General features: G+C 38.8%; 1 protein-coding gene and 1 pseudogene across 12 annotated transcripts; both read right to left on the bottom strand.

Annotated features, from left to right (window-relative positions):
• The window catches only part of LOC136543772 (uncharacterized), a 26,588-nt pseudogene extending 18,730 nt beyond the window's left edge, over positions 1-7,858 (bottom strand).
• Positions 3,826-13,175, bottom strand: LOC136541690 (3-ketoacyl-CoA thiolase 2, peroxisomal-like). Of its 12 annotated transcripts, none has more exons than XM_066533704.1 (17): positions 13,100-13,171; positions 11,534-11,699; positions 11,303-11,451; positions 11,110-11,140; positions 10,920-11,015; positions 10,689-10,805; positions 9,801-9,921; positions 9,582-9,696; positions 8,982-9,078; positions 8,729-8,852; positions 8,537-8,645; positions 8,249-8,415; positions 7,757-7,939; positions 5,364-5,495; positions 4,814-4,851; positions 4,310-4,426; positions 3,826-3,964 (listed from the first exon to the last, which is right to left on the bottom strand). In XM_066533704.1, the coding sequence occupies exons 7-12, from the start codon at positions 9,831-9,833 to the stop codon at positions 8,342-8,344; spliced, it is 552 nt and encodes a 183-aa protein (XP_066389801.1). In that variant the 5' UTR covers positions 9,834-9,921; positions 10,689-10,805; positions 10,920-11,015; positions 11,110-11,140; positions 11,303-11,451; positions 11,534-11,699; positions 13,100-13,171; the 3' UTR covers positions 3,826-3,964; positions 4,310-4,426; positions 4,814-4,851; positions 5,364-5,495; positions 7,757-7,939; positions 8,249-8,341. The 12 variants fall into 12 exon arrangements, with proteins under 12 accessions (XP_066389801.1, XP_066389797.1, XP_066389795.1 ...); XM_066533700.1 differs by lacking the exon at positions 13,100-13,171 and adding exons at positions 12,580-12,687; positions 12,776-13,069 and having other exon boundaries at positions 11,011-11,140; XM_066533698.1 differs by having other exon boundaries at positions 11,011-11,140.

Below are 13,175 nucleotides of genomic sequence, written 5' to 3'. Positions count from 1 at the left end.
CCCCCCTCTAGGCATCGTTTAGGTCCTTTCATTAGGGTATGGAGAATCTCCCTAAGATGAATTGGCTAGTGGGGGTGGAGGATGTCACACAGCCAACCAGGGTTTGATTCTCACCTTCTACCTATTAGTAAAATGCTAGGGTGGATGTCTCTCCCCTTAGTCGAGGTACTTTATCAGGGTATGCATTATTGAAGTGAGTTAAAGCTTGTTGTCAAAAACAAGAATGCTTAGGCCCTCAGAATGTTTTAAGGTGGAACTTTTGGATACATGGAACAAATATTTCACTTACCAATTGAAGAATCATTGACAGACTCATGTGTAAATGCTCCCAAGTTGACATGTTATTACCCGTCCATGTTGCGGCATACCGCTGGCTTCCTATAAAACCAGCTCGTGTAAGAACAAATGGTCGTTTAGAAGCATTAGCCAACACCATTCCTTCATAAGTAGATCTTGCCATTAGCATTCCATAGACCTAAAGATTAAAAATCACGAAAGCATTAAATTTATATGAAATAGAAAATTATGTGAAAATATTTCATTATTGACAATGGCAGCTAATCCTCGGCAGGGGAACAACATATACATTGTGATAGTATGGATGGTTCTGGGTGCCACCGATATCAGCATCTTCACTATGGATATTGCTTTCAGGCATTGTCTTGGTAGTAGTCTGCATATTAAATTCATACGATCACTTTCAGTTGCTAAGGAAACAAACCAAACAAGACATAAGATAAACGTACAGATAATGAAAATCATTTACATCGGCAACAGCAGGCTCGTTCATGTCATTCCATATTCCGTCAACACCATTGGAGATGAAGTCCCTTACCAAACTAGCCCACCAGGCACGTGCTTTTTTCGAGGTAAAATCAGGGAAAACACAATCACCAGGCCATACTTTCCCTGAGTTTAGAACATGCATAAAGAGTACATGAAGATATCCTACTAAGTTTAAGAAAAAAAAATGAAGGGAAAACATTTAAGGTTTGCAAACATACCAATAAATGGGCTGCCATCTGCCTTTTGAACCCAAACATCCATTTCTGAACCACTTTCGCACACAAAGTAACCCTCCTCATTCTTGATTCCTGGGTCAAGCATCCAGATTGCTTTGCATCCCATGGAATGGAGATCATCAACCATTGATTTTGGACTGTAGAAGCGGTTCTGCAGTATATATATCAGATAGCATTAGCAAAATGCTCAAACAGGACCTAACGGGACCAATGACAATCCAACTACACTTTTGTACATAATGATAGGAGAAAAACAATTACATGAACTATTCAAAATTTTGAAGAAATATAATTTTGTAAACATGTACTCCATCTCTTCCAAAAAAAGTGTCGCTATGGGGTTCGTGTTGGTCCAACTTTCTTAAGTTTGACTAAATTATAGAAAATATTAGCGATATTTATATCTCCAAATAAGTTTAGATTCATCTAATGATACTAATTATGCACCATAAATATTAATAATTATATATATTTGATCAAAGTAGAAAGTGTTTGACTTCTCGGGAAGCGAGAAATGACACTCTTTGTGGGACGAAGGGAGTAGAGGATAAACGAAGCGTAGATGTTCAAACAAAGAATCTTTGATAGAACAAGTACTTACGCTATCAAACGTGAAGCACCTAAAACCATCCATATAGTCAACATCCATCCAGATAACGTCACAGGGAATGCCTTTCTCTCTAAATGTTATAACAACCTGTTAAACAATCATTATTAAGATGTATTCATGCCTTAAAATAAAGAAGAGAGAGCAGAGGTGTCAGGTTACAAAGGAAATTTATCAATAATTGAAACAGTATGACCCACAAACAATTACATGAACAGAGGTGGTGTGTGCGTGCGCGTGCATGGGTGTGTGCATGTGTGTGTGCGTGTGTGTTGTGTAAGGGCTCTTACCCCTTTTTCTTCTTAATAAAATGATACATAACTCTCCTGTGTGTTTGAGAAAAAAAAGATCCACAAAAAAAAGATTGGAGCTATAGAAATAGAAGGTTTGCATGCTGCAATAGGCCCATGAAGAAGACTAAAGTTTTTTTTTCTAATAATGGAATCACTTTGAAGCTTACAACACCAAGAACAAAAATTTTAACAATAATAAAAATTCTTTACTACATACAGCTTAGGGAAATTATCACCATGTATCGATCACAAGTACATAGTATTTTTCATATACTCCTATTGTAACTAAATATAAGTTTGCATATTTATTTCTTAAGTCTAAGATGCCACACTTCATTGGATCATACTTGTGGTAACAGTAAACATATAAAATAATAAATGTATATATGACACCATTTTGACCTAGCTCTAGCAAGAAAATACCTTCAGCACTTTCTCAGAAGACATGTAGCTATAACGACATTGATGATAGTCAAGTGACCACTTCGGAGGCATGGACACAGTTCCTACATTGGAAAATTCTCCCATCTTAATTGACAAGGTAGCAAATAGCAAGTGATGTAACATAAAACAATTAATTTTGAATGTGTGTGTTCAACTGTGGCCTTTCACATAGTGAAAAGCGCAGTGATGCATCTTAGGTAGTCCCTCTTTTCCAAAATGTAGGCCGCACATTTTCAAAATGAGTCTATCTACTCAACAACCACGTGTTTCAACAAAATGTAGCACATGATTGTTTGCTAGCTGCAAAACACATAATTTTTAACAGAGGAAAAACCATGTGTTTTAGCATAAGCTAGCACATGGTTGTTGGTTGTTTGCATAACACATGATTTCCAAGAGAGAAGAAACCATGTGTTTTAGCACAAGGTAGCACACGTTTTTAAAGAGCTACAAGGTTCATTCGCTGCTCCCTCTGTGCTTGACGCTTCAGTCGCACCTCTAGTCTGGCCCTCTTGAGCATCCACAGGCCGATCAGAGGTTTCAGGCTCATGGGATGCACTATCCTCTTCTGTACACAAAATTTTCTCACTAATCATGGTAGCATCACTGTCGTTAGCAACTTCTGCTAGTTCCTTGGCCTCCTCAACAGGACCATTTCCAAGGGATGCACTTTCCAGCAGTGACTCGGTGCCAGTGGTTTTACCGGTTAGCACTTCATCAGTTTCCTCCGCGTTCAAGGAAATCTCTTCAGAATTGGGGGATGATGAAGGAACAGAGGCAGCTAGGCGATCATTGATTCCTCTATCACCATCAAATGTAAACCAGTTTGAATTGGTGAAGAGGGAACTGCTGCAGAATGCGCACACTATAAGCCATCTTACTTCTTGTAAGATTTAGGTCACTGAAAAATATTAATTACCTGTCCTGATCATCCCCTAAACGCAATGAAGATATTACTACTTCAGCTGACTCATCATCAAAGTAGACATCCTGAAATACATGGGCAGGAATAAGCTCATAGATAATCCATGTTTGTTATAGCATGATACAATATGTTTTTAATTATCAAATCAAAAGTATTGACCATTTACCAATCTTACATTGACTGTATTGAAGTAAAACAATAGAAATATTTACATAAGTAGTACCGTAAGCATACCTCATCATCTCGTTCGTGGGATCCTTGTGCCTGCAATAATCAAACATGAAATACGTTATAATGTTAGCAATGAAGGTAATATTAGTATATTACAGTTATCTGGGAGAATCCCAAGGTTTTAGTTTTACATGGTTGAAATGTTTAGTTGTAAAATAGCAACAGTGAAGATATTATAACAGATTCAGAAATTGAACACAACTTTTTTTCTAAATACCACTCTACAAAATTATAGCATGCTACAAAAGAACATGATGTTCAAAACTCAAGAAAATCTTGCTAAAAACTGATGAAAATCACCTCTTCAATGTCATCATTGCTGTATATCCCATATTGAAATGCCTGACTTAGATTATTAGCAAGTGCTGCCACATCATAGTCTCTGTCTCGGAAGTCGTCATCATCGCTATCCCTCCCACGATATTGTAGAGAAGTTGGACGGCTGCAGCATAAAACATTAGCCAACGGTCAGGAAGAAATATACAAGTTACAGTGCACTTTAGGATAGTCCTGTTTGATCAAGGAAACATAGATATATAAGCCCTTTACTAGAAATATATCCAAAAAACATATGAATTCTACTGAGACAACAAACCAACCTCCATAACCACTGCAAGTACAACATAATAATGACATTTTTTCACGAAAACCATTATTATTAAGAAGAAAATACAGGACAAGAACCCAAACACCCACACACTCTACACACAAAAGCTTAATAATGACATGGTTTAGTGCCAACAAATGTCGTATAGCACTATGTTACTGAGTGATCAAGTGTACTTACTGATGAGCTAAATTTATCCACAATCATTTCCAGTACATCTGTGTTCTCTAACCAATGCAATGTATCCACGAAATTCGAGTATATGGTTTCATCAGCGCCAATCAATCTCATCAACACCTGTTTTACAATCAATTTGATGACCAACACCAACCAAAGGCACTCACCAAACTAGACGGGGAATGAGTTCAAAAACAAATGACACCATCTTTCCAGCATAGCATCCAAAGAACATGAAAAAATGATTAAGTGTAATGCATTATATTGATGAAATTACTATGAAACAAAATATTTACTCACACATAATGAGATGTTCTCGGTGAAAAAAATGCACAATGATTATGATCTTCAAAAATTACAAAACAAGAACATGAAAATTGCATGTTTCAAATAGTGCAAATACTACATGTTGTTAATGCAATTATACTATATATGTATATGAATACAGAACTGCATGATGAACTAGCAGAACTAGCAAACCACCACATTATTGCAGTTGTTCCTCACCTTTTACTAGTCCTAGCAGAACTGCCTCAAGACGCTGCCTGCATGATAAATTCACTACGGCATCAGGAACAAATCACAATAAACAGAAATGAAATATGTTGGCACAAATCACAAATAACAATTTTTTCTATGGAAGGACAAGGACAAAAAATATTGTTCGCGCTAGCACAAATCACAAATCATAATAAACAGAAATGAAAGTGTTGGCACAAATCACAAATAATAATTTTTTTCTATGGAAAGACAAGGACAATGTCTGTGCTGGCACAAATCACAAACCACAATAAACAGAAATAAAATGTGTTGGCACAAATCACAGATAACAATTAAAAGAGTTAGACAGATAACCTGGAGACACCATGAAAAAGTATGGGAAAACTTAGCTACCGCAACATTAAAAGAGTTAGACATAGCAATTTTCCATTTATCTTAAGAGAGTACTGACTTCCTGATTCATGCATATCAAGAATTTCTACTACAATGTGAAACTATCAACAATCAGTGGAGAAACTGACAAAACAAGAGAAAAACTAAAAGCAACTTAACTCACCTCCTGCGTGTGTCTGCTGTTAGTAACTGGTTTGTTTTCATTATACTCAAGAATGATGTGCTTCAACAAGCTATTAGGAATGTCCTTCATAATGTGCCACTTGATAGGAAACCAACCAGTCCACTTGTCCTGCTGCAAGTATTCAACTGTCTTGTTAAAATAAACTCGACCCACCATCTCAGTCAGACCAATAAACTATCCGCTGGTGTTAACCTAAAAAATCAAGGAAGACAAATAGATACCTTTCGCTTACTATCAGTTTTCTAAAGCAAATAGGGTTCACAGGAAAGATGCAGTGTGGTCCTAAGAACCTAGTGAGGCAGTGAAACCAAAGCTACATTCATCATCAGCACCTACTGCTACTAGGAAATGAAGCAGACATGCACAACACTGGTAAAGCCAGCAAAGATGACTTGTTTATCAGTATTAACAAAGATAGATGACAAACTAGGACGCAACCACAAAATCATGATAAATATAAAATGCAATTTAGTAACAAATATAAAATTTAGTAGCTTTTGCAATTAGAGCACCCAACTATTTCAGATCCTGTTAGCTTTTGCAGAATCTTAGATGCAAATTAAGTGTAATGCATTATATTGCTGAAATTACAAAACACAAATATGAAAATTGCACATTCCAAATAGTGCAAATAGTATGTGTTCTTAATGCAATTAAACTGTAAATGTATATCAATACATATACAGTATGGTGGAGCTCATGAATGTGTAAATAGAGAGAATGACAAACTGTTCAACAGCCACACAAGCAATCTTTCCTCCTTGTTGAACAGCACAAACTAAAGCGGCATTCCCATAATCTCATTTGGGATTAGATCGAATAAATGGAAACAACATGGGTAAATTATAAAAAATCAAAGCTTGATTCACAAAATAATACAAACAGAATTCAATCAACCCCTAGACCAAGCTGTTTTACTGAACAACTGCCAAAACAGAAGAAGAGAAGAAGAACGGTATTGATCAGACAAGAAAATGAGGGACAAAAGTTAGTTTACTAAACCTGCAGCTTACTAAATTACAGAAATGCAGTCATGACAGCACAAAAGACAGATGTGTGCTCACAAAAATCACAATAATATATGGTTTGTGCTAGCACAAATCACAAGAAAGTAAAGGGCTGATACTTGCAATTTACATTATAGCAGATAGGATATCAGCTAGCAGAAAAAACACAAAAAAACAAGGGAAACGGTTCAACAACAGCATATTGCATATTCTCAGAACCACAATTGCAGTGCTAGACACTTGCAATTTACATTATAGCAGACTGCAATTATGTAACTGAATCTTTAAGTTGTTTGGTTTACATATGCTCAGAAATAGTTCTTTGGTACCACTAAAGTGTTAGGGAAAAGAACAAAAAACAGATGGAATGAATGTGAGATTCAAAAGTCATACCTCATTTATCAAAAAATAAGTGGGCACTAACAAAAGGGGCAAGGCCAACACAAGCTTATAGCTCTTAAAGAATACACGAAAGTGGATAAAACACTACCAAATTTGAATCTACCAAAATTACAAGGTATCAGTAGGATCCACGCAGCTCAATTTTGCTCCATATTAAGTTATTAACATATTCACAAATCACAATTTTGTAAAATTCATAATATGTCATCAAGCAGGTCCTAGCAATTAACTCTTTCCAAGTTCTAGAATAGACATCAGTTTGGAGTTCTGGCAAACTCTTTCAGCTTATAAGAGTTAAGCATATTTAGTGTGGCTTGTGAACTATTCACAGAGACACAACTACAAATTAACATTTAAAAATTACATTACTAGTTAAAATTTAGTGTCTACCTGAAATATAGTGTAAAAACATCATACTCTGATCAAAGACTAAATCCGAGTGTTTCATCTCCTTTGACAACTAAAACTTCGGGACCAGGCAAAAACCTTTTGAAGTATATGTTATGTACAGGCACGGTTCAGAGCAGCAACAGCATTACAAGCGATGACTAGTCCAATAAACATATGAACGAATTGACGGACAAGATACAGAAGAGGTAAAATTTGCATGGGTCTGTGCCGACAATACAGAAAATACCCAGCCAGCAACATTACTATTATCTTTTTCCCCTATAGTATAAGCGGATTTAATGAACAAACGGCATCTATATCTATCTGCAATTGTTGTATCTATCAAGCTACCATACTCAGGAAGCAGAAGTATTAAAAAACCCACTTCTGGTGGCGACGCTTTGAGCACCATGAAAGCACTATTTCCTATATATAAAAAACAGCACTGTGTAGCAAAAAAGAACTGGGTCTGCATCAGGACCCTGCCACACCATTTCTGTTTTCAGCAGATGGGGCGTTTGAAGTAGCATCATCCATTGTCAAATTCGATATGCTGTCAGACAGCGAGTTCACCTCTTCCGACTCAGATGGTGCTGTTGTTGAAGCACCATCCTCCGAGGCAATGTCAGAGGCTGCATCTGAAATCATGCTAGATGGTTCTGATTGTTCTGGCATTTCAGATTGTGACTGAGGCTATTTCTATAGGCTCCAATACATAACGCTAGCAGTAAGTGTTAGGATCATCTTCTGATTCACCTGTTGAACCAGTAAGAACGTAAGAATGTGAAGCCACATAATGTAATGGCATGGCTAAGTAACAATTCACAAGTAAGAACCAGAATCATTGTTTACTAAGTAATGCTACATATTGGGAATTTATGTTTGATGGCAGCACTACAAGGAATTTGATATTTACTAGCAATAGCTATTTTACCTCCAGAACAAGATGGTGGCAGCAGAAAAGAAAAAGAAGAAAACAAATGACACAAAAAATGAAAATAAAAAAACAAAATTCACAAGATTCAGAGGTCTCATTGCTGCAAAAGGTGTGTAATCAGTGCAAACCTTGTTCAGTGCTTCAAGCAATTGAGTCTTGGCATCCTCAAAGCTTCCTAAGTGCATACAGCAGACTGCCTTCCTATTTCAGAACTATCCCTATCATTGGGTACTTTTCAGTGAAGTCTTCGAATATGAGTTAAGCTTCACGGATCTTAGAGCCACACACCGGGAACCTGAACCATACAACGAATCACCAATTTAGACGACTTTGCTTAGAAAGATGTGGCAATAGGTACCAACAGCAATGGTAGAGCAGTTCCCTGATAATATCACATTAAAGTAGATGTCCATTACCTGTTGCAACCAGAGGGTGTCCAAGGGCAATCGTGTCTCCATTTACATTTACTTTGGAACGGTCTAGCCCCAACTTGTTGCAGCAATAAACAAACTGAGAGGCAAAGGCCTACGCATGGATGATTCAGTAATTAGATATTACATATATAAAGGTGAGACAAGAGGGTGTAGATCAAGGCAATTAACACATACCACATTCAGTTCAAACATATCAATGTCTCCAATCTCAAGACCAGCAGACTTCACTGCAGCAGGAATGGCCACAGCAGGACCGACGCCCATAACAGCTGGACCTACTCCAACAGCGATAAAGCTCCTAATAGATGGTGTCAAGCAACAGTTGAATGCAACAATGAATTGAGCAAAATATGTCTAAAAACAAAGACAAACACAACATGACCTAATCAAAATTTTGCGTGCATATATGGGAAGGTAGATTAAGCACCTAAAAACACTAAGAATAGGAAGCCCTTTCTTCTGAGCCACAGAACTTTTCATGACAAGAACAGCTCCAGCAGCATCACTCACTTGACTAGAATTGCCTACAATGTTTGATTGATTTATCAGATAATACTTCAGTAGTGAGCGAAGTAAATCTAGCTGCAAAGTTATTATTCAGACACCCCTGCCAAAGGGCGCCTAGCTCAAACGGTTAGGTGACCCAGCGGCACTCCTCAGGTCCTGGGTTCGACTCCCCGTGGGAGCGGATTTCAGGCTAAGGTTAAAAAAATCCCCTCGCCCGTCCCCAGGTGCCAAAGCGTAGTAGAAGGTCATGGCCCGGTTCTCACAGGGTAACGGTACCTCCTGCGTCAGGATGGGGGCGGGGGTTCGGGGGTTTTCTTGATCTGTGTGAGAAGATCTTCTTCTTAAAGGGAAACCCAGGGGTCGTCATAACCCCCCGCAGGTCAAGTTTTTTTTTATTCAGACACCCCTAAGCAGAAAACAATTTCAAGATTAAGAATATTTAGATGAAGAGAAAAGAACACAAAATTACATTCCTAGCAGAAAACAAATTCAAGATCTTGAAGCTGCTACTCATCCTCACCACCATCATCTTCTGCTCGTGTACCTAGAGCATATTTTCCAAGCACAATGAACAGGCAAGCTCTGTTATCGACAAGCTCTGCCCATAGGCCACCAGCTCCTCCATGGTTGATCTCCTACAGTGGGTCATGTAGCATATTTGGATTATTCTTTCTGATTATATGTGGCAAAACATAAGAAGCCGACAGAACTAGCATCTACCAATGAACTACTTCCACACCTCAAAAAATATCACAAATAGTGTTTCACGCATCTTCCGGGCATCTGCAGCCCACGCAGAATAGAAGCAGCAGGCAGAAGATTATAGCAGAGAAGGCTTGGTTGAGATCCATAGGCTTCCACTATGGACAAAAACATGGACAAGAACATGGACACATCATGTCTAAAAAAGAAAAAAAAAGTACAAAGGGAGATGGGAGGAGAAGAAGCAAACCAAAAACCAACAACAATGACTATAAGGCACGAGAAGCTGAGTTTATGGGGTCAGTCTTGACACAAATCACAATAAGAGGAAAGGACAAGGACAAATAAGAGGTGTGGGCAGGTACAAATCATAATTAACAAAGTTCAAGATATGTTAGCACAAATCACAAGAGACAATTTTTTCTATGAAAGGACAAGGACAAAAAAGAGGTGTGTGTTGGCACAAATCACAACTTACAACGTTCAAGATGTGTTAGCAGAAAACACAAGAGACAATTTTTTATTCTATGAAAGGACAAGGATAAAAACTTGTTGTGGGCAGCCACAAATCAAAACAAGTGATGACCTCTGAAGCATACTCAAAGCTTTAGTGTATCTTTGTAAAGGCAGAAGACTACATAACTGGTAAACACCCAGGGTATATAACAGACCAAAATTGAGTGAAAGTCCACTCTGGGTTGCACGAAAACTAGAATGAAACCCTCTATAGCCCACTACACCACCACACAGGCCAACAAAGTTGGAAGGATTATTGTGGAAGAATGATTGCTTTACTAATAGGCAACCCCTGCATGCAAAAAGGGACACAATTAAAGACAGAGAATGGCTACACTACAAGAACCATCAATAATAACAACAATATTTGTAATATATGCCCTCTGAATTGCATTAATCAATTACTTACTGCTTAGCTGAGTGCTTAGACGATCTTTTGCTTCTGATCAGTCAATCAAATAACTAAAATCTATAAATCACATGCTCCCGTTGACTTGTTCAAAACAATAGTGAAGATCCAAACAACCTACAAGGCCACAAGAAGAGTACAATATAAAGTCTAACATGATAGTGGACAGGTGGAAAAAAAGCATAGGACTGCAAGCTTGAAGAAGGGTGGCATTAAGCAATGAGGATGTACATGAATCATTCCATGATTCTTCATGTATGCAAGATGATAGCTACAAAACTAATGCCCAGTAAGCATCAACTGCATACATGAGAGGAGGTACCTAAACTGATTTCACATAAAGTAAAACAGGAGAGGTCATCTGACAGAAAAGAAATTAACAATGGGGCTTCTTCAACAACTACATGATTATCCTTTGTACCTCCATTTCCAGTATGATCCAGCACACTTGCCTAAAATTCACAAATACATTATTCAGGAAAATAATTTTAAACTAAAATCACTATTCAAAACACAGTAACATAATCAACAAAAGAAAATTTTGAATGCACATGATCCATCAATTTAAAAAATACAAAACTGAAGGAAAATGAATAAGATGTAGGAACATTGACCTCAACATCATCATCTTTTCTGCAACTGAGAGGGGATTTGCCAAGACGTTGAGATAGTCCACGTCGAGTCCTAGAAGCTACACTATTAGGATTGGAAGTTTGTGATGCATTGTTTTTCCTCTTCCTCTCCCTTCTACCTGAATCTGCACCTGAAAAATATTCATAAGAGTATGAACAAGAGATACAAAGTTAAATCAATGTTGAAACAATGTTACAGAACACTTCATGTACCTTGAGCTGATGAGTTATTGGAAGAAATAATTACAGTTGCCTAAAAAACGCCACAATTCTCACTACCATATGCCCTTTTTCACTCGTGGTTCACAAAGCCCTTAAGCATTCATCCAGCAGGCTTCATATCCTCAGCAACTAAACTAAGCGTCCTAAATAAACAAACCTGTAATCACATTTTTCCTTTAAATGTTGTTGCCAAATAGCTGATCCCATATAGCACATATAGAAAACTAAATAGAGAAAATAGAGTGCTCATGGGGAACAAACACAACAGCATCATCATGTGGAATTTGTCCCAGGCTCCAATATAGGCTTACAGCTGCAAAACTTGTCTACACTATTGACCTTGCTGGCAATAAGTGTCATCGAAATACATTTTTGAGAAAGATAGTAACCGGATGCTCGTTCAATAACTTGACAATTTAAAAATCGATGGACACAAATAATATCTGGCTCGATCATAAACAGCTTGAAGTTGGTACAGGGCTTCAAAGAAATAAATAATCATAGCATACAACTAAATAGCAAGAATGACATCTCTGCCTTTATCAAATTCAAAAAGAAATAGATCAGAGATACAATAGAGTTATCGACTTGTGCAGAACAATACAGTTACCGTTACAGAGCAGCATGCATGAGACTAAGCCGAGCTAAAAAAAATGAACTCATCGCCAAACAAAACGCACGGACAACAAATGCTGAAACTGAAAGTAGCAGCCATTCTAGATCACTGTTTGCTCAGCTCAGCTCTTGCTAACAAGTACTAATACCAGTCTACCAAGCAGACACCACCGCTGACACATTCACACAAACATACTACTTAGCACTACTATTTCCTACAACGTCAATGCTCCATCAGTAGCTAAGCTACATCAGTACGCCCAGAACCTGAATTAGACGTTCAGGGACCTTCCACTTCAAGCTACGCTCGTGCAATGCGCCCAGAGTATATCCATCAGAAAGCAGCTGGGCAAGCACCAATGCCTGATGCACCCACTTCAGACATTGAACAAAGATCAACCAAGTGCCCCCAGCCACCATACCTGCCATCCGAGCAAGGAACCATGGCCGCGGACGATCATCTGCCTACTGCGAACAAAGCCCATGCGCCCCCGCACCCCCAGCCGCAACCAAATCAACAGCCACAACCCCTGCGACGACCATATCACAACTAAACAAGGGGCCATTGGCACCGGATCCATGGATGACTTCACGTATGACTTCGAATCACAAAGGTACCTAGAGCACCAGATGCGGATCCATCGGCGTCGGATTTACCAACTACAGAAGCCAGGGCAGGGGCGGGGCGGTGGTACAGGAAACAGCGCGGGGGGTGGCGGCGTGACGTGGGAGGCGAAGGCGGAGGCGAGCCGTGGGGACTTGAACGGGCGGGCCGGCTGCAGCACCTCGCCACGGTGGTCGTCGTCGCTGGCGACGCAACAGACACGGGAGGACGACTCGGCGGCAGCGAAATCGACGGTGGCCCAGCGGAATGCGAATCCAGCAAACCCAAACAACGAAGATTCCATGGAATCGAAGGAAAAAAAAGCAGAAGCAACGAACCTGGGAAGAATCGCCTCTCCGACCATGGACAACGTTGCAGGGAGGATGACGATGGGGAAATGAGGCAGCCAGACTG

The sequence above is a fragment of the Miscanthus floridulus genome, chromosome 3 (assembly GCF_019320115.1).
Source record: "Miscanthus floridulus cultivar M001 chromosome 3, ASM1932011v1, whole genome shotgun sequence".
Taxonomy (NCBI): domain Eukaryota; kingdom Viridiplantae; phylum Streptophyta; class Magnoliopsida; order Poales; family Poaceae; genus Miscanthus; species Miscanthus floridulus.
This window is presented reverse-complemented; position numbering and strand designations above follow the sequence as displayed.

What these genes read in the sequence shown, in the direction of transcription:
- LOC136541690 (XM_066533703.1), bottom strand. Translation starts at nt 9,833, where the DNA reads ATGCGTGAAACACTATTTGTGATATTTTTTGAG. An exon ending in ACGAGCAGAAGATGATGGTG is followed by an intron (nt 9,079 to 9,581) that starts GTGAGGATGAGT and finishes CAAACATTGTAG; the next exon opens with GCAATTCTAGTCAAGTGAGT. An exon ending in ACACCCTCTGGTTGCAACAG is followed by an intron (nt 8,416 to 8,536) that starts GTAATGGACATC and finishes TGTATGGTTCAG; the next exon opens with GTTCCCGGTGTGTGGCTCTA.